The sequence below is a fragment of the Gouania willdenowi genome, chromosome 14 (genome assembly GCF_900634775.1).
Source record: "Gouania willdenowi chromosome 14, fGouWil2.1, whole genome shotgun sequence".
NCBI lineage: Eukaryota > Metazoa > Chordata > Actinopteri > Blenniiformes > Gobiesocidae > Gouania > Gouania willdenowi.
In genome coordinates this window covers 8968581-8989425 of record NC_041057.1, presented here as the reverse complement: position 1 = coordinate 8989425, position 20845 = coordinate 8968581, and the positions used below count along the sequence as shown (strand labels likewise).

Below are 20845 nucleotides of genomic sequence, written 5' to 3'. Positions count from 1 at the left end.
TCATTTTTTGTGCCTTACTGCTTTCTTAGCCCCATTTAAGTATGTGCATTATATTTGCAGTAGTTTTTAGGGTCTAATGATGGTCCTAACTCAATTTTTTTTTTTTTTGAAATTTTCAAAAAAAATGCCTTGTTATAGCCTTACTTTTTATTTTGGGTGATTTTAGTTTTTTGTCATTTTTTGTGCCTTACTGCTTTCTTAGCCCCATTTAAGTATGTGCATTATATTTGCAGTAGTTTTTAGGGTCTAATGATGGTCCTAACTCAATTTTTTTTTTTTTTGAAAATTTCAAAAAAAATGCCTTGTTATAGCCTTACTTTTTATTTTGGGTGATTTTAGTTTTTTGTCATTTTTTGTGCCTTACTGCTTTCTTAGCCCCATTTAAGTATGTGCATTATATTTGCAGTAGTTTTTAGGGTCTAATGATGGTCCTAACTCAATTTTTTTTTTTTTTGAAATTTTCAAAAAAAATGCCTTGTTATAGCCTTACTTTTTATTTTGGGTGATTTTAGTTTTTTGTCATTTTTTGTGCCTTACTGCTTTCTTAGCCCCATTTAAGTATGTGCATTATATTTGCAGTAGTTTTTAGGGTCTAATGATGGTCTTAACTCAATTTTTTTTTTTTTTGAAATTTTCAAAAAAAATGCCTTGTTATAGCCTTACTTTTTATTTTGGGTGATTTTAGTTTTTTGTCATTTTTTGTGCCTTACTGCTTTCTTAGCCCCATTTAAGTATGTGCATTATATTTGCAGTAGTTTTTAGGGTCTAATGATGGTCCTAACTCAATTTTTTTTTTTTTTGAAATTTTCAAAAAAAATGCCTTGTTATAGCCTTACTTTTTATTTTGGGTGATTTTAGTTTTTTGTCATTTTTTGTGCCTTACTGCTTTCTTAGCCCCATTTAAGTATGTGCATTATATTTGCAGTAGTTTTTAGGGTCTAATGATGGTCCTAACTCAATTTTTTTTTTTTTTGAAATTTTCAAAAAAAATGCCTTGTTATAGCCTTACTTTTTATTTTGGGTGATTTTAGTTTTTTGTCATTTTTTGTGCCTTACTGCTTTCTTAGCCCCATTTAAGTATGTGCATTATATTTGCAGTAGTTTTTAGGGTCTAATGATGGTCCTAACTCAATTTTTTTTTTTTTTGAAATTTTCAAAAAAAATGCCTTGTTATAGCCTTACTTTTTATTTTGGGTGATTTTAGTTTTTTGTCATTTTTTGTGCCTTACTGCTTTCTTAGCCCCATTTAAGTATGTGCATTATATTTGCAGTAGTTTTTAGGGTCTAATGATGGTCCTAACTCAATTTTTTTTTTTTTGAAATTTTCAAAAAAAATGCCTTGTTATAGCCTTACTTTTTATTTTGGGTGATTTTAGTTTTTTGTCATTTTTTGTGCCTTACTGCTTTCTTAGCCCATTTAAGTATGTGCATTATATTTGCAGTAGTTTTTAGGGTCTAATGATGGTCCTAACTCAATTTTTTTTTTTTTGAAATTTTCAAAAAAAATGCCTTGTTATAGCCTTACTTTTTATTTTGGGTGATTTTAGTTTTTTGTCATTTTTTGTGCCTTACTGCTTTCTTAGCCCCATTTAAGTATGTGCATTATATTTGCAGTAGTTTTTAGGGTCTAATGATGGTCCTAACTCAATTTTTTTTTTTTTTTTGAAATTTTCAAAAAAAATGCCTTGTTATAGCCTTACTTTTTATTTTGGGTGATTTTAGTTTTTTGTCATTTTTTGTGCCTTACTGCTTTCTTAGCCCCATTTAAGTATGTGCATTATATTTGCAGTAGTTTTTAGGGTCTAATGATGGTCCTAACTCAATTTTTTTTTTTTTGAAATTTTCAAAAAAAATGCCTTGTTATAGCCTTACTTTTTATTTTGGGTGATTTTAGTTTTTTGTCATTTTTTGTGCCTTACTGCTTTCTTAGCCCCATTTAAGTATGTGCATTATATTTGCAGTAGTTTTTAGGGTCTAATGATGGTCCTAACTCAATTTTTTTTTTTTTTGAAATTTTCAAAAAAAATGCCTTGTTATAGCCTTACTTTTTATTTTGGGTGATTTTAGTTTTTTGTCATTTTTTGTGCCTTACTGCTTTCTTAGCCCCATTTAAGTATGTGCATTATATTTGCAGTAGTTTTTAGGGTCTAATGATGGTCCTAACTCAATTTTTTTTTTTTTTGAAATTTTCAAAAAAAAATGCCTTGTTATAGCCTTACTTTTTATTTTGGGTGATTTTAGTTTTTTGTCATTTTTTGTGCCTTACTGCTTTCTTAGCCCCATTTAAGTATGTGCATTATATTTGCAGTAGTTTTTAGGGTCTAATGATGGTCCTAACTCAATTTTTTTTTTTTTTGAAATTTTCAAAAAAAATGCCTTGTTATAGCCTTACTTTTTATTTTGGGTGATTTTAGTTTTTTGTCATTTTTTGTGCCTTACTGCTTTCTTAGCCCCATTTAAGTATGTGCATTATATTTGCAGTAGTTTTTGGGGTCTAATGATGGTCCTAACTCAATTTTTTTTTTTTTTGAAATTTTCAAAAAAAATGCCTTGTTATAGCCTTACTTTTTATTTTGGGTGATTTTAGTTTTTTGTCATTTTTTGTGCCTTACTGCTTTCTTAGCCCCATTTAAGTATGTGCATTATATTTGCAGTAGTTTTTAGGGTCTAATGATGGTCCTAACTCAATTTTTTTTTTTTTTGAAATTTTCAAAAAAAAATGCCTTGTTATAGCCTTACTTTTTATTTTGGGTGATTTTAGTTTTTTGTCATTTTTTGTGCCTTACTGCTTTCTTAGCCCCATTTAAGTATGTGCATTATATTTGCAGTAGTTTTTAGGGTCTAATGATGGTCCTAACTCAATTTTTTTTTTTTTTGAAATTTTCAAAAAAAATGCCTTGTTATAGCCTTACTTTTTATTTTGGGTGATTTTAGTTTTTTGTCATTTTTTGTGCCTTACTGCTTTCTTAGCCCCATTTAAGTATGTGCATTATATTTGCAGTAGTTTTTAGGGTCTAATGATGGTCCTAACTCAATTTTTTTTTTTTTTGAAATTTTCAAAAAAAATGCCTTGTTATAGCCTTACTTTTTATTTTGGGTGATTTTAGTTTTTTGTCATTTTTTGTGCCTTACTGCTTTCTTAGCCCATTTAAGTATGTGCATTATATTTGCAGTAGTTTTTAGGGTCTAATGATGGTCCTAACTCAATTTTTTTTTTTTTTGAAATTTTCAAAAAAAATGCCTTGTTATAGCCTTACTTTTTATTTTGGGTGATTTTAGTTTTTTGTCATTTTTTGTGCCTTTCTGCTTTCTTAGCCCCATTTAAGTATGTGCATTATATTTGCAGTAGTTTTTAGGGTCTAATGATGGTCCTAACTCAATTTTTTTTTTTTTTGAAATTTTCAAAAAAAATGCCTTGTTATAGCCTTACTTTTTATTTTGGGTGATTTTAGTTTTTTGTCATTTTTTGTGCCTTACTGCTTTCTTAGCCCATTTAAGTATGTGCATTATATTTGCAGTAGTTTTTAGGGTCTAATGATGGTCCTAACTCAATTTTTTTTTTTTTTGAAATTTTCAAAAAAAATGCCTTGTTATAGCCTTACTTTTTATTTTGGGTGATTTTAGTTTTTTGTCATTTTTTGTGCCTTACTGCTTTCTTAGCCCCATTTAAGTATGTGCATTATATTTGCAGTAGTTTTTAGGGTCTAATGATGGTCCTAACTCAATTTTTTTTTTTTTTGAAATTTTCAAAAAAAATGCCTTGTTATAGCCTTACTTTTTATTTTGGGTGATTTTAGTTTTTTGTCATTTTTTGTGCCTTACTGCTTTCTTTGCCCCATTTAAGTATGTGCATTATGTTTGCAGTAGTTTTTAGGGTCTAATGATGGTCCTAACTCAATTTTTTTTTCTTTTTTTGAAATTTTCAAAAAAAATGCCTTGTTATAGCCTTACTTTTTATTTTGGGTGATTTTAGTTTTTTGTCATTTTTTGTGCCTTACTGCTTTCTTAGCCCATTTAAGTATGTGCATTATATTTGCAGTAGTTTTTAGGGTCTAATGATGGTCCTAACTCAATTTTTTTTTTTTTTGAAATTTTCAAAAAAAATGCCTTGTTATAGCCTTACTTTTTATTTTGGGTGATTTTAGTTTTTTGTCATTTTTTGTGCCTTACTGCTTTCTTAGCCCCATTTAAGTATGTGCATTATATTTGCAGTAGTTTTTAGGGTCTAATGATGGTCCTAACTCAATTTTTTTTTTTTTTGAAAATTTCAAAAAAAATGCCTTGTTATAGCCTTACTTTTTATTTTGGGTGATTTTAGTTTTTTGTCATTTTTTGTGCCTTACTGCTTTCTTAGCCCCATTTAAGTATGTGCATTATATTTGCAGTAGTTTTTAGGGTCTAATGATGGTCCTAACTCAATTTTTTTTTTTTTTGAAATTTTCAAAAAAAATGCCTTGTTATAGCCTTACTTTTTATTTTGGGTGATTTTAGTTTTTTGTCATTTTTTGTGCCTTACTGCTTTCTTAGCCCCATTTAAGTATGTGCATTATATTTGCAGTAGTTTTTAGGGTCTAATGATGGTCCTAACTCAATTTTTTTTTTTTTTGAAATTTTCAAAAAAAATGCCTTGTTATAGCCTTACTTTTTATTTTGGGTGATTTTAGTTTTTTGTCATTTTTTGTGCCTTACTGCTTTCTTAGCCCCATTTAAGTATGTGCATTATATTTGCAGTAGTTTTTAGGGTCTAATGATGGTCCTAACTCAATTTTTTTTTTTTTTTGAAATTTTCAAAAAAAATGCCTTGTTATAGCCTTACTTTTTATTTTGGGTGATTTTAGTTTTTTGTCATTTTTTGTGCCTTACTGCTTTCTTAGCCCCATTTAAGTATGTGCATTATATTTGCAGTAGTTTTTAGGGTCTAATGATGGTCCTAACTCAATTTTTTTTTTTTTTGAAATTTTCAAAAAAAATGCCTTGTTATAGCCTTACTTTTTATTTTGGGTGATTTTAGTTTTTTGTCATTTTTTGTGCCTTACTGCTTTCTTAGCCCCATTTAAGTATGTGCATTATATTTGCAGTAGTTTTTAGGGTCTAATGATGGTCCTAACTCAATTTTTTTTTTAAATTTTTCAAAAAAAATGCCTTGTTATAGCCTTACTTTTTATTTTGGGTGATTTTAGTTTTTTGTCATTTTTTGTGCCTTACTGCTTTCTTAGCCCCATTTAAGTATGTGCATTATATTTGCAGTAGTTTTTAGGGTCTAATGATGGTCCTAACTCAATTTTTTTTTTTTTTTGAAATTTTCAAAAAAAATGCCTTGTTATAGCCTTACTTTTTATTTTGGGTGATTTTAGTTTTTTGTCATTTTTTGTGCCTTACTGCTTTCTTAGCCCCATTTAAGTATGTGCATTATATTTGCAGTAGTTTTTAGGGTCTAATGATGGTCCTAACTCAATTTTTTTTTTTTTTTAAATTTTCAAAAAAAATGCCTTGTTATAGCCTTACTTTTTATTTTGGGTGATTTTAGTTTTTTGTCATTTTTTGTGCCTTACTGCTTTCTTAGCCCATTTAAGTATGTGCATTATATTTGCAGTAGTTTTTAGGGTCTAATGATGGTCCTAACTCAATTTTTTTTTTTTTTGAAATTTTCAAAAAAAATGCCTTGTTATAGCCTTACTTTTTATTTTGGGTGATTTAAGTCTCTTGTCATTTTTTGTGCCTTACTGCTTTCTTAGCCCCATTTAAGTATGTGCATTATATTTGCAGTAGTTTTTAGGGTCTAATGATGGTCCTAACTCAATTTTTTTTTTAAATTTTTCAAAAAAAATGCCTTGTTATAGCCTTACTTTTTATTTTGGGTGATTTTAGTTTTTTGTCATTTTTTGTGCCTTACTGCTTTCTTAGCCCCATTTAAGTATGTGCATTATATTTGCAGTAGTTTTTAGGGTCTAATGATGGTCCTAACTCAATTTTTTTTTTTTTTGAAATTTTCAAAAAAAATGCCTTGTTATAGCCTTACTTTTTATTTTGGGTGATTTTAGTTTTTTGTCATTTTTTGTGCCTTACTGCTTTCTTAGCCCCATTTAAGTATGTGCATTATATTTGCAGTAGTTTTTAGGGTCTAATGATGGTCCTAACTCAATTTTTTTTTTTTTTGAAATTTTCAAAAAAAATGCCTTGTTATAGCCTTACTTTTTATTTTGGGTGATTTTAGTTTTTTGTCATTTTTTGTGCCTTACTGCTTTCTTAGCCCCATTTAAGTATGTGCATTATATTTGCAGTAGTTTTTAGGGTCTAATGATGGTCCTAACTCAATTTTTTTTTTTTTTTAAATTTTCAAAAAAAATGCCTTGTTATAGCCTTACTTTTTATTTTGGGTGATTTTAGTTTTTTGTCATTTTTTGTGCCTTACTGCTTTCTTAGCCCCATTTAAGTATGTGCATTATATTTGCAGTAGTTTTTAGGGTCTAATGATGGTCCTAACTCAATTTTTTTTTTTTTTGAAATTTTCAAAAAAAATGCCTTGTTATAGCCTTACTTTTTATTTTGGGTGATTTTAGTTTTTTGTCATTTTTTGTGCCTTACTGCTTTCTTAGCCCCATTTAAGTATGTGCATTATATTTGCAGTAGTTTTTAGGGTCTAATGATGGTCCTAACTCAATTTTTTTTTTTTTTGAAATTTTCAAAAAAAATGCCTTGTTATAGCCTTACTTTTTATTTTGGGTGATTTTAGTTTTTTGTCATTTTTTGTGCCTTACTGCTTTCTTAGCCCCATTTAAGTATGTGCATTATATTTGCAGTAGTTTTTAGGGTCTAATGATGGTCCTAACTCAATTTTTTTTTTTTTTTGAAATTTTCAAAAAAAATGCCTTGTTATAGCCTTACTTTTTTTTTTGGGTGATTTTAGTTTTTTGTCATTTTTTGTGCCTTACTGCTTTCTTAGCCCCATTTAAGTATGTGCATTATATTTGCAGTAGTTTTTAGGGTCTAATGATGGTCCTAACTCAATTTTTTTTTTTTTTGAAATTTTCAAAAAAAATGCCTTGTTATAGCCTTACTTTTTATTTTGGGTGATTTTAGTTTTTTGTCATTTTTTGTGCCTTACTGCTTTCTTAGCCCCATTTAAGTATGTGCATTATATTTGCAGTAGTTTTTAGGGTCTAATGATGGTCCTAACTCAAATTTTTTTTTTTTTGAAATTTTCAAAAAAAATGCCTTGTTATAGCCTTACTTTTTATTTTGGGTGATTTTAGTTTTTTGTCATTTTTTGTGCCTTACTGCTTTCTTAGCCCCATTTAAGTATGTGCATTATATTTGCAGTAGTTTTTAGGGTCTAATGATGGTCCTAACTCAATTTTTTTTTTTTTTTGAAATTTTCAAAAAAAATGCCTTGTTATAGCCTTACTTTTTATTTTGGGTGATTTTAGTTTTTTGTCATTTTTTGTGCCTTACTGCTTTCTTAGCCCCATTTAAGTATGTGCATTATATTTGCAGTAGTTTTTAGGGTCTAATGATGGTCCTAACTCAATTTTTTTTTTTTTTTGAAATTTTCAAAAAAAATGCCTTGTTATAGCCTTACTTTTTATTTTGGGTGATTTTAGTTTTTTGTCATTTTTTGTGCCTTACTGCTTTCTTAGCCCCATTTAAGTATGTGCATTATATTTGCAGTAGTTTTTAGGGTCTAATGATGGTCCTAACTCAATTTTTTTTTTTTTTTAAATTTTCAAAAAAAATGCCTTGTTATAGCCTTACTTTTTATTTTGGGTGATTTTAGTTTTTTGTCATTTTTTGTGCCTTACTGCTTTCTTAGCCCCATTTAAGTATGTGCATTATATTTGCTGTAGTTTTTAGGGTCTAATGATGGTCCTAACTCAATTTTTTTTTTTTTTTGAAATTTTCAAAAAAAATGCCTTGTTATAGCCTTACTTTTTATTTTGGGTGATTTTAGTTTTTTGTCATTTTTTGTGCCTTACTGCTTTCTTAGCCCCATTTAAGTATGTGCATTATATTTGCAGTAGTTTTTAGGGTCTAATGATGGTCCTAACTCAATTTTTTTTTTTTTTGAAATTTTCAAAAAAAATGCCTTGTTATAGCCTTACTTTTTATTTTGGGTGATTTTAGTTTTTTGTCATTTTTTGTGCCTTACTGCTTTCTTAGCCCATTTAAGTATGTGCATTATATTTGCAGTAGTTTTTAGGGTCTAATGATGGTCCTAACTCAATTTTTTTTTTTTTTTGAAATTTTCAAAAAAAATGCCTTGTTATAGCCTTACTTTTTATTTTGGGTGATTTTAGTTTTTTGTCATTTTTTGTGCCTTACTGCTTTCTTAGCCCCATTTAAGTATGTGCATTATATTTGCAGTAGTTTTTAGGGTCTAATGATGGTCCTAACTCAATTTTTTTTTTTTTTGAAATTTTCAAAAAAAATGCCTTGTTATAGCCTTACTTTTTATTTTGGGTGATTTTAGTTTTTTGTCATTTTTTGTGCCTTACTGCTTTCTTAGCCCCATTTAAGTATGTGCATTATATTTGCAGTATTTTTTAGGGTCTAATGATGGTCCTAACTCAATTTTTTTTTTTTTTGAAATTTTCAAAAAAAATGCCTTGTTATAGCCTTACTTTTTATTTTGGGTGATTTTAGTTTTTTGTCATTTTTTGTGCCTTACTGCTTTCTTAGCCCCATTTAAGTATGTGCATTATATTTGCAGTAGTTTTTAGGGTCTAATGATGGTCCTAACTCAATTTTTTTTTTTTTTTAAATTTTCAAAAAAAATGCCTTGTTATAGCCTTACTTTTTATTTTGGGTGATTTTAGTTTTTTGTCATTTTTTGTGCCTTACTGCTTTCTTAGCCCCATTTAAGTATGTGCATTATATTTGCAGTAGTTTTTAGGGTCTAATGATGGTCCTAACTCAATTTTTTTTTTTTTTTGAAATTTTCAAAAAAAATGCCTTGTTATAGCCTTACTTTTTATTTTCGGGGATTTTAGTTTTTTGTCATTTTTTGTGCCTTACTGCTTTCTTAGCCCCATTTAAGTATGTGCATTATATTTGCAGTAGTTTTTAGGGTCTAATGATGGTCCTAACTCAATTTTTTTTTTTTTTGAAATTTTCAAAAAAAATGCCTTGTTATAGCCTTACTTTTTATTTTGGGTGATTTTAGTTTTTTGTCATTTTTTGTGCCTTACTGCTTTCTTAGCCCCATTTAAGTATGTGCATTATATTTGCAGTAGTTTTTAGGGTCTAATGATGGTCCTAACTCAATTTTTTTTTTTTTTTGAAATTTTCAAAAAAAATGCCTTGTTATAGCCTTACTTTTGATTTTGGGTGATTTTAGTTTTTTGTCATTTTTTGTGCCTTACTGCTTTCTTAGCCCCATTTAAGTATGTGCATTATATTTGCAGTAGTTTTTAGGGTCTAATGATGGTCCTAACTCAATTTTTTTTTTTTTTTGAAATTTTCAAAAAAAATGCCTTGTTATAGCCTTACTTTTTATTTTGGGTGATTTTAGTTTTTTGTCATTTTTTGTGCCTTACTGCTTTCTTAGCCCCATTTAAGTATGTGCATTATATTTGCAGTAGTTTTTAGGGTCTAATGATGGTCCTAACTCAATTTTTTTTTTTTTTGAAATTTTCAAAAAAAATGCCTTGTTATAGCCTTACTTTTTATTTTGGGTGATTTTAGTTTTTTGTCATTTTTTGTGCCTTACTGCTTTCTTAGCCCCATTTAAGTATGTGCATTATATTTGCAGTAGTTTTTAGGGTCTAATGATGGTCCTAACTCATTTTTTTTTTTTTTTTGAAATTTTCAAAAAAAATGCCTTGTTATAGCCTTACTTTTTATTTTGGGTGATTTTAGTTTTTTGTCATTTTTTGTGCCTTACTGCTTTCTTAGCCCATTTAAGTATGTGCATTATATTTGCAGTAGTTTTTAGGGTCTAATGATGGTCCTAACTCAATTTTTTTTTTTTTTTGAAATTTTCAAAAAAAATGCCTTGTTATAGCCTTACTTTTTATTTTGGGTGATTTTAGTTTTTTGTCATTTTTTGTGCCTTACTGCTTTCTTAGCCCCATTTAAGTATGTGCATTATATTTGCAGTAGTTTTTAGGGTCTAATGATGGTCCTAACTCAATTTTTTTTTTTTTTGAAATTTTCAAAAAAAATGCCTTGTTATAGCCTTACTTTTTATTTTGGGTGATTTTAGTTTTTTGTCATTTTTTGTGCCTTACTGCTTTCTTAGCCCCATTTAAGTATGTGCATTATATTTGCAGTAGTTTTTAGGGTCTAATGATGGTCCTAACTCAATTTTTTTTTTTTTTGAAATTTTCAAAAAAAATGCCTTGTTATAGCCTTACTTTTTATTTTGGGTGATTTTAGTTTTTTGTCATTTTTTGTGCCTTACTGCTTTCTTAGCCCCATTTAAGTATGTGCATTATATTTGCAGTAGTTTTTAGGGTCTAATGATGGTCCTAACTCAATTTTTTTTTTTTTTTGAAATTTTCAAAAAAAATGCCTTGTTATAGCCTTACTTTTTATTTTGGGTGATTTTAGTTTTTTGTCATTTTTTGTGCCTTACTGCTTTCTTAGCCCCATTTAAGTATGTGCATTATATTTGCAGTAGTTTTTAGGGTCTAATGATGGTCCTAACTCAATTTTTTTTTTTTTTTGAAATTTTCAAAAAAAATGCCTTGTTATAGCCTTACTTTTTTTTTTGGGTGATTTTAGTTTTTTGTCATTTTTTGTGCCTTACTGCTTTCTTAGCCCCATTTAAGTATGTGCATTATATTTGCAGTAGTTTTTAGGGTCTAATGATGGTCCTAACTCAATTTTTTTTTTTTTTTAAATTTTCAAAAAAAATGCCTTGTTATAGCCTTACTTTTTATTTTGGGTGATTTTAGTTTTTTGTCATTTTTTGTGCCTTACTGCTTTCTTAGCCCCATTTAAGTATGTGCATTATATTTGCAGTAGTTTTTAGGGTCTAATGATGGTCCTAACTCAATTTTTTTTTTTTTTTAAATTTTCAAAAAAAATGCCTTGTTATAGCCTTACTTTTTATTTTGGGTGATTTTAGTTTTTTGTCATTTTTTGTGCCTTACTGCTTTCTTAGCCCCATTTAAGTATGTGCATTATATTTGCAGTAGTTTTTAGGGTCTAATGATGGTCCTAACTCAATTTTTTTTTTTTTTGAAATTTTCAAAAAAAATGCCTTGTTATAGCCTTACTTTTTATTTTGGGTGATTTTAGTTTTTTGTCATTTTTTGTGCCTTACTGCTTTCTTAGCCCCATTTAAGTATGTGCATTATATTTGCAGTAGTTTTTAGGGTCTAATGATGGTCCTAACTCAATTTTTTTTTTTTTTTTAAATTTTCAAAAAAAATGCCTTGTTATAGCCTTACTTTTTATTTTGGGTGATTTTAGTTTTTTGTCATTTTTTGTGCCTTACTGCTTTCTTAGCCCCATTTAAGTATGTGCATTATATTTGCAGTAGTTTTTAGGGTCTAATGATGGTCCTAACTCAATTTTTTTTTTTTTTTGAAATTTTCAAAAAAAATGCCTTGTTATAGCCTTACTTTTTATTTTGGGTGATTTTAGTTTTTTGTCATTTTTTGTGCCTTACTGCTTTCTTAGCCCCATTTAAGTATGTGCATTATATTTGCAGTAGTTTTTAGGGTCTAATGATGGTCCTAACTCAATTTTTTTTTTTTTTTGAAATTTTCAAAAAAAATGCCTTGTTATAGCCTTACTTTTTATTTTGGGTGATTTTAGTTTTTTGTCATTTTTTGTGCCTTACTGCTTTCTTAGCCCCATTTAAGTATGTGCATTATATTTGCAGTAGTTTTTAGGGTCTAATGATGGTCCTAACTCAATTTTTTTTTTTTTTGAAATTTTCAAAAAAAAATGCCTTGTTATAGCCTTACTTTTTATTTTGGGTGATTTTAGTTTTTTGTCATTTTTTGTGCCTTACTGCTTTCTTAGCCCCATTTAAGTATGTGCATTATATTTGCAGTAGTTTTTAGGGTCTAATGATGGTCCTAACTCAATTTTTTTTTTTTTTGAAATTTTCAAAAAAAATGCCTTGTTATAGCCTTACTTTTTATTTTGGGTGATTTTAGTTTTTTGTCATTTTTTGTGCCTTACTGCTTTCTTAGCCCCATTTAAGTATGTGCATTATATTTGCAGTAGTTTTTAGGGTCTAATGATGGTCCTAACTCAATTTTTTTTTTTTTTAAATTTTCAAAAAAAATGCCTTGTTATAGCCTTACTTTTTATTTTGGGTGATTTTAGTTTTTTGTCATTTTTTGTGCCTTACTGCTTTCTTAGCCCCATTTAAGTATGTGCATTATATTTGCAGTAGTTTTTAGGGTCTAATGATGGTCCTAACTCAATTTTTTTTTTTTTTTAAATTTTCAAAAAAAATGCCTTGTTATAGCCTTACTTTTTATTTTGGGTGATTTTAGTTTTTTGTCATTTTTTGTGCCTTACTGCTTTCTTAGCCCCATTTAAGTATGTGCATTATATTTGCAGTAGTTTTTAGGGTCTAATGATGGTCCTAACTCAATTTTTTTTTTTTTGAAATTTTCAAAAAAAATGCCTTGTTATAGCCTTACTTTTATTTTGGGTGATTTTAGTTTTTTGTCATTTTTTGTGCCTTACTGCTTTCTTAGCCCCATTTAGTATGTGCATTATATTTGCAGTAGTTTTTAGGGTCTAATGATGGTCCTAACTCAAGTTTTTTTTTTTTTAAATTTTCAAAAAAAAATGCCTTGTTATAGCCTTACTTTTCTTTTGGGTGATTTTTAGTTTTTTGTCATTTTTGTGCCTTCCTGCTTCTTAGCCCCATTTAAGTATGTGCATTATAGTTTGCAGTAGTTTTGTTTTTAGGGTTTCTAATGATTGGTCCTCCTACACTCAATTTTTTTTTTAACTTTTTAAAAAATATGCCTTAAGGTGTTGTAAAAACTAGCGTTAGATTTTAGTGATTTTCACATTTTTTAAAATGTTCTTGCCGTCCTTAAATTTCCACCCAGTTTAAGTGTTTTCATCATATTTGCATTTTGTTTTTAGGGTTTTATGATAGCATTATCTCGGAAAAAAAAATGTCCAAAATGTTCAGTTTTATGCCTTAATATAGGATTTTGTGTGATTTTTACTTTTTTTAAAAAAAAAATGTTTTATGCCTTACGGCACTTTCCTCCTAATTTAAGTGGCTCATCATGTTTGCACTAGTTTTTTAGAGTCTTAAATAGATAGAATTATCTCATAAAAAAACACAAACATTTTCTTTTTTTGCAGTTTTTATCAAATTTTCATCAATTATGATAACAATAGCAACATTTTTTTCAATATACAATTACAAATATAATCATGTCATACTTCTAATTAATTAATGAATATCCAATTACATTTTGAAACAGTATTAAAGCTTTTCCTTTCTCACCTCTCTTCATGGAGGTATGAGGGGTAGAGAAAACAATTTTTAGTTAAAATTTTAATCTGTAAAAAAATTACCTGGAAATGGTTAGCAAAAACTTCTCTTAATGATTATCATTCACATGATTCCTGTTCAGATATGAGGCCCGTGTGTTATGAAGAGCCTGAGTACTGGTGCTCCATAGCCTACTACGAGCTCAACAACCGGTGGGGGAAACCTTTCACGCCTCTTCTCACAGCGTTTGGTGGACGGCTTCACCGACCCATCCACAACACAAGAACCGCTTCTGTCTCGGCCTGCTCTCCAACGTCAACCGCAACTCCACCATCGAACACACACGAAGGCACATTGGCAAAGGTAGGCTGGTGGCCTTTATATTGAGACGGAAAGTTCTCGTTTTTGCCATCTCTGAAAAAACAATGTTACCAAAAAGTCCCCGTGTTATAATTCAAGCAAGTTCTTTTTGAATATTATGTTAAGGTTTCATGTATTCAGACAACTGTTTTTCAGGACACATCAAAGTGGTCAGCAGACGCCTCTGACAAAGACTGGCAGTTGACATTCAAAACATGTCAGGAGATCAAAGATAATTTCCTGAAAAACAGTTGTCTGAATTAAGGAAACTTTAACATATTATTAAAAAAGAAAACAAAAACAATTTACTGGAATTATTACGCAGAAGTCAAGGAAACATCAAACCAATTAGCACATGCCACTGAGGAAGACTGGCAGTTGACAGTCAAAACATGTCGGAGATCAAAGTAAATTTCCTGAAAAGGAGTTGACTGAATAAATGAAACCGTAACATATTGTCCTCGTGTTATGTTCCCTGCAGGTTTGCACCTGTACTACGTCGGCGGCGAGGTTTACGCAGAGTGCTTGAGCGACAGCAGCATCTTCGTCCAGAGCCGTAACTGTAACTTCCAGCACGGCTTCCACGCCACCACCGTGTGTAAGATCCCCAGTGGCTGCAGCCTCAAGATATTCAACAACCAGCTGTTCGCGCAGCTCCTCGCCCAGTCCGTCAATCACGGCTTTGAGGTCGTATACGAGCTCACCAAGATGTGCACCATCCGTATGAGCTTTGTTAAGGTACGCAGTGAAGTCGGCAAAGATTATTATCACATACATTACTGTGTTCTAATGTTGTTATGTTAAAGGGATCCTACACTGATTTTACAAATGTGCCCTAAAATCTTTGAAATGTCCTTATTAGAAGATTAGAAGATCATTTAGCAGCTCTTTCAGTCAAAATTACAACTTGTGCTGCTTGGGTTTCTCTAAAAATCAGTAAAAGTTAAAAAAAGGTTCTTGTTTACTGAAATTTGGTGACAGTTCCCACTGTTGTTTCGTAGAAGAAGAAAAAGAGCTCTGTGCATGTAAATACAGGCAACCAGGATCCACTGCTGCTCATTAATGCTGACCCAAGTTGAATCTGTTTGCTGCAAAGAACCCGTGTTCTTGTCAGAAATGGTTGAAGGTCTGGTATAATAGTTTGAGTCCGGATTTCTTGCTCTTCTTCTCTTCTTCATGCGGTCACAGATTTTTTCGGGCCACGGATTTTGTTTATCAAATTTCAGCAAACAAAAGAGGTTTACATCGACTTTTTTTTTAACTTTTACTGATTTTTAGAGCAACCTAAAGCAGCACAAGTTGTCATTTTGACTGAAAGAACTACTAAATGATCCTGAATGCTTCACCTCCTACAGAACTCAATGGACTGAAAAGGGCGATCATTTCAACATGGCGGCACACAGACTCTCAAATGATAAATTAGTCCTATTTTTAAAAGTTAAGAAAACAAATATGGTGCAAAATAATGCGTTTTGTTAGGCATAGATATTCTAATAAGGACATTTCAAAGGTTTAGGCCACATTTGTAAAAACAGTGGAGAATCCCTTTAAGGTTTGATTTATTCAGACCCACTGATTTCCTGGAAATTTTCTTTGATCTCCAGACATGTTTCGACAATCAACTGTCAGTCTTCCTCAGAAGCATCTGCTTGATCGCTTTGATGTGTGGACTTCCACATTTTTTAGGAAAATTTCTTTGATCTCCAGACATGTTTGTCAACTGTCCGTCTTCCACAGAGGCGTCTGCTGAATACTGTCAATTAGGGTGACTATACATGTGGATTTACATGGAGATGTCCTCTTTTCACGTCTTTTCCATTCCGTCTGGAATATTGTTTTAATTTATAGGAGGCATTGATTCAATGATTGAGAGATTTCAAGAAAACATGTATTGTGTGACATTTTTCAAGGTCAGATTGTTAAAATGCATAATAAAGGTGATTGACTTGAGTCACAGTTATAAAGAAATAAATACATTTTTAAACCTTAAGTACAATAACAAGCTATTTATTGATGACATTGTAACATTACAAGGTAGATTAAAAAAAATGTAGAGTACGTTGAGTATGCCGAGGTCGGCCCAAATGTCCTCTTTTTGGAAATGACAATATGGTCACCCTATGTCAATGTCAAGTTGGCCACTAGTGATAGACCGATACATTAGCCGGCTAATTTTTGCGTTTCTTTACGTGTATCGGCATCGGCTGATGCGGACTGCTGCGTTTGCCGATCCGCATTATTTACAGAGAGCAGAAATACTTTTTACTTGTTCTTGTTCTCCATCACTTGTTTTTATTATTTGTTCAATATATTTTACTTGTTGTCATTCTACCTCACCTTTGTTAATTACAATAAATGTTCCTTTTAGTTTTTAAATTGATACTCGTACCATTTGTTATCGTCATTGTGTAATTTTTATGATGTACAGTATATTGAGGGAGCAAAAGTAGTATCAGCTCCAAATATCGGCTCAAGAAAATCTGCAGTCCGTATCAGCCATCGGCTAAGGCTAATGGAAAAAAATCAGCACCGGCCCTAAAAACCCATATCGGTCGATCCCTATTGGCCACACCCAGAAAGAACTCATAAGAACACATCAAAGCGATCAGCAGACACCACTGAGGAAGACTGACAGTTGATAGTCGAAACATGTCAAGAGATCAAATTACATAATAAATGAATCATATTATTCAAAAAGAAAACAAAATGGATTGCTGGAATGCTAATGTTGATGTGTTGTAAAACATGGCGGGATTAGAGCTTGCATACTTCTGAGGGATTTAATTTAGTAGCAATCTGAAGTGTTGACATACTCACTGAGATTTATATGGCCGTCCACTCCTCAGGGCTGGGGGAGCAGAATATCATCGCCAGGATGTGACCAGTACCACCCCTGTTGGATTGAAGTGCACCTGCACGGACCCCTACAGTGGCTGGATAAAGTCCTGACGCAGATGGGCTCTCTCACACAACCCCATCTCTTCTGTGTCCATAACACCCACGCGTACGCACATAGCACACCCTTCATAAACGTGCACCCTCACACTACGGATGTTCAGATATTATCGTTTTAAAAAAAAGACAGACTTTAAGAATAGATTGGACGTTAAACAAGCAAAAACACATTGTACAGTTTGTGTCGACACTCTTACTTCCATGTGGCCATAACTGAGCGTTTTTCAACCTTTGGGTCGTAGATCCCTTGTGGGTCTCCTGAAATGTCGAGGGATTAATTAAAAAAAATATTACTGATTAAAAATACATTTTTAAATTATTCTTTTTTCAAATTAAACACAACCCAATCTTAGCAACTGTATGCTATACTTTCATTTTCTCAAATGTAAATCTAGTTCTAATAAAATGCAGTTTAAAGAGATAAAGAGAAAAAAGGAAGAAAAATGAATGAATAAAATGCAGTATAAAAAATATTGTCACTTTGTGCACTATCCTGGCTACTCTGTATTTATTACACAATACACAGTATAACAACAAAATCAAAACTCAATGAAAAGGGGGTCACTATCCAAAAAACAGGTTGGGGACCACTGCTATAGCTGTACAACAATAGCAAACATAGTGGTTTATGTACATTGTAAGGTACTGAAGCAACTCAGTAAGATTGCACGCATTGGTTTGGTTTCTTCTTGATCTGGCTGCTTTTTATTGGTTCCATTAAACATGTTTTTGTCAAACCTTTTGTCACGTGTCATATTTTCTCATATGTTTTACATGAGTAATCTGGGACAATATTCTGTAATGCAACGCACAGAGGACGCACAAAACTAGACATTCCATCAAATTCTTGTGCAAATAACAATAACAGTAAACAAAAACAAAAAAAAACAATGATAAATAATTAATAAAATGTATAAACAGAGCTCCAGATACAATATGAAGAAGAAGAAAAAAACAAGGATAAATTAGCACAGCACAATCTAAAGAAAAAAAAAGCGCATGGCCTGATTTCAGATCTACATCTCCAAACCTCCAGCACACATGGTTTGATCATCCTCTTCACTCTCTGCACACCTTTAAATAGTTCCCAGTTGTCTGTAATATTACTGTCCACTCACAAACTATCATGTGTTTTGGTCACATGATAAGTTCAAAGCGTAAACGACATCAGCATCCGTGGAACTGCTGCTGTGATTGGCTTCGACTCTGCTTGGCGAGAATCCCCTGCTGCTGCTGCAGGAAGCTCATCACCTCCGGACTCCTGAGCAGCGGACTGCAGGAAACCAAAGAACACAATCAGGTCTTCATTATTGCTGGGGGTTTTTTTTTTCAATTATTTCAAAACCTGCAACTATTTGACTCTGAAAGCAAGAGAATGAAAGAACGAAAGCGAGTGTCCACATGATCAAAGGAAAACAAAAAAAAACATCTACTGTATGTTTCATAACATCTGATTTTTAACTAAGTCAGACGATGAGACGTACCACTCTCTTCTGGTTGAGGACCTGCTCGATCAGAGAAGGTCTGGCTGGTCTGTCCCCGATGGTCCCCAGACGCTGCTTGTTCACAGACACCCGGACGCTCCTCAGAGTTTCCTGCTTTCCAACAAAACACAATCAAGGATGTTAACGGTTAATCTGGGATGAGCCTCATCCATTAAAATCCAATTAGATTAAATTAAAGCTCGATGAACCAACCTGAGTTTTCCAGTTTTTTTTCTAAACTACGATTTTAGCGCTGACCTGTCCAATTTAAGAATATCAAAGAGAGAAAAAGGGCCATCAAAGTCATTTTAGTTCAGGAGCCAAATACGGACCAGTTTGATCTCAAGTGGGCCGCAGATTATAGACAGGAAAAAATTAGCATGAGGTGACTGAATATACATACTTTAAAAGGATTCACTGAAGTCATTTTTAGTAAAAGCAGGGTAATTGAATATATTCTACATTAAAAAAAAATGTTAGTTTGACATAATGTAAATAAATATACTCGGCATTGAGTGATTTAATGCATTGTAAATAAATAAAAAAAGTTATGTAGGTTTAACATATAGAACTTATATTTGCTGAACATAGATAAATCATAGTAAAAAAAAATAACTTTAATATATGCAACCGATGTACAATGTTTTTTTTTAAAAAAAAAATGTAAATTCAACAGATTTATTTTTTTCACTGTGTAAAAGGCACCGACAATATCCAAGAAATAAGTGAGATATCAGTCACCTCAGGATCTTCACCTGGGTTTATTGCGATTCATTTTTGTTTGGGAAGTTTGTGTAAAATTGGAAAGATTTTTTGAAAAATTGAGAGTTCTTTCATCATATTACTTTTAAAAGTGATATAAACACGGGAAAACTGGGTTAATTTGCTAATGCGAAATGACACGCAGGCAGCAAAATGTGTGGCCACTTTGGGCTTTTCTCCTCTGAGGGACAGCACGTGGGAGTGAGTTCTGAAGTGTGGATTGTTAGGGGAAGGTGTGAATAAAAATGGAATTCCAAAATCAAACTGTGATTTGTCATGCTGTATTTTAATAGAAAAATGATCTATAAATGTATATTTTATATATATATATATATATTATATATATATATATATATATATATATATATTTGGCACTGTTATTTCTAATGTGTTTGTTTAGACTTACATCTATTTTCCTGCTGGTCATGGCCTGACCGCTCTTCTTCTTCTTATACTTGTCTTTGTACATCTTGTTGCGGTGTTTCTTACACATCCACGGTTTCCTCTGCTTGGCCCCCGCTGTGGTGGTCTCTGTGCAGCCCTCGTAGATGCACTGTTTGGGGGCGTTGTCGCCCTCCGTGGCCTCCTCGTCGTTGAGCTCCTCCGGACTACCTGCTCCGTCTCTGGGGTCTGAAGAGTCCAGCACGTCGATCTCTTCATCCGGGTCGTCGGCGTCGATGTTATCGGGCTCCAGCGGTGTGACGACGTTCCTGCTGTCCACGACCCCTGCTTTACTCACATAGTAGCGCTGTCCGTCCTTCGTGAACAACAGGGTCGAGTCTTTGTCTTTAGCTACAGACGCTGAGCTCTCCTTTTCACTCATTTCACTGACTGTTCCCCCCTCAGTTACTTTTCTACTGGTTGTTCTAAGGTAATAAACGATAAATGCACCACGACCTAAGAATAAATACCGACTATTACAGGATTAAACTCACATTTACCACAAACACAAGACTTGACAGCTCTACTTTCTTCTCGGTGCGTAGTGTTTAGAGTTTAACATGAATGACAGAGACCCTAGTGGCGAAACTGGAATATGACCAGTCTGAACATTAATACCGGGAAAAACAAACGGTTTTTGTGTTTGTTTTTTGTGTGTAAATTTCTTGAAATATAATTTTCAGAATTTTATTGTTGTTTTGTGTATTATGTCATTTTATATATTTCGGGGTCATTTTGTATATTTGTTATTGCTTTGTATATTTTTTCAATAGGTCTGTTTTTGTGTGTGTGTTTGAGATGTTTTGTGTATTTTCTCTTTGTTCTGTTTACTTCTTTAGCTTTGTATGTTTTTGTATATTTATTGAGTGCATGTTTGTTGTTCTTTATGTATTTATTTATTTTTTGTTGTAATTTTGTGTGTTTTTTCCATTATAAATAAAAGTTTTGTTGCATTTTGTGTGTTTTTGGTTGTAATTTTGTTGACATTTCGTGCAGTTTTTCTGTTGCTTTGAGTGTTTTAGGAGTTATTTTGGGGTTGGGTTGGGTTTGCACAAAAATAGACTGTAAGGTAATAGAACTTTCAGTGCTTTAAAATACTAACTGTAAAGCTATCATTTAATTTGCTTTTTTTTTTTTTTTTTTTTTTTTTAAGATATTTGTGAAAACATGAAACATTGAAAGCAAGTTGGTTTTAAAATTGTACAAATAGTTAAAAAAAAAAAAAAAAAAAGAAACTTTCAAAATACTACAATGATACATTTTTCTGATGTTGCTCTACATTTTTAATAATGAAAAAACCCACAATCATAACATTCCACTTTAATAATTCAAGTCCAAGCTGGAACATCTTTAGTTTAAATGTACTTTAAAAATTTTAATTTTGCTTGTATTGCCAGAACAGTTGACAAAACTGTTTTTT

The 20845-nt window shown here is 31.4% G+C and overlaps 2 protein-coding genes across 4 annotated transcripts; one reads left to right on the top strand and one right to left on the bottom strand.

The window, feature by feature from the left end:
- The first annotated feature begins 13542 nt into the window (after positions 1–13542).
- On the top strand, positions 13543–17119 carry smad9 (SMAD family member 9). The gene is given in 7 exon segments (XM_028466645.1): positions 13543–13634; positions 13637–13786; positions 14265–14521; positions 16630–16635; positions 16637–16672; positions 16675–16746; positions 16748–17119. Coding segments are annotated over 7 exon segments (654 nt in total). The 5' UTR covers positions 13543–13567; the 3' UTR covers positions 16814–17119.
- A 171-nt stretch (positions 17120–17290) lies between these two features.
- On the bottom strand, positions 17291–19979 carry rfxap (regulatory factor X-associated protein). 3 transcript variants are annotated; one of them, XM_028466642.1, is made up of 3 exons: positions 19392–19979; positions 18223–18343; positions 17291–18011 (listed from the first exon to the last, which is right to left on the bottom strand). In XM_028466642.1, the coding sequence occupies exons 1-3, from the start codon at positions 19805–19807 to the stop codon at positions 17889–17891; spliced, it is 660 nt and encodes a 219-aa protein (XP_028322443.1). In that variant the 5' UTR covers positions 19808–19979; the 3' UTR covers positions 17291–17888. The 3 variants fall into 3 exon arrangements, with proteins under 3 accessions (XP_028322443.1, XP_028322445.1, XP_028322444.1); XM_028466644.1 differs by having other exon boundaries at positions 17292–18011; positions 18223–18333; positions 19391–19979; XM_028466643.1 differs by having other exon boundaries at positions 17293–18011; positions 18223–18336; positions 19391–19979.
- Between the last annotated feature and the right edge of the window lie 866 nt (positions 19980–20845).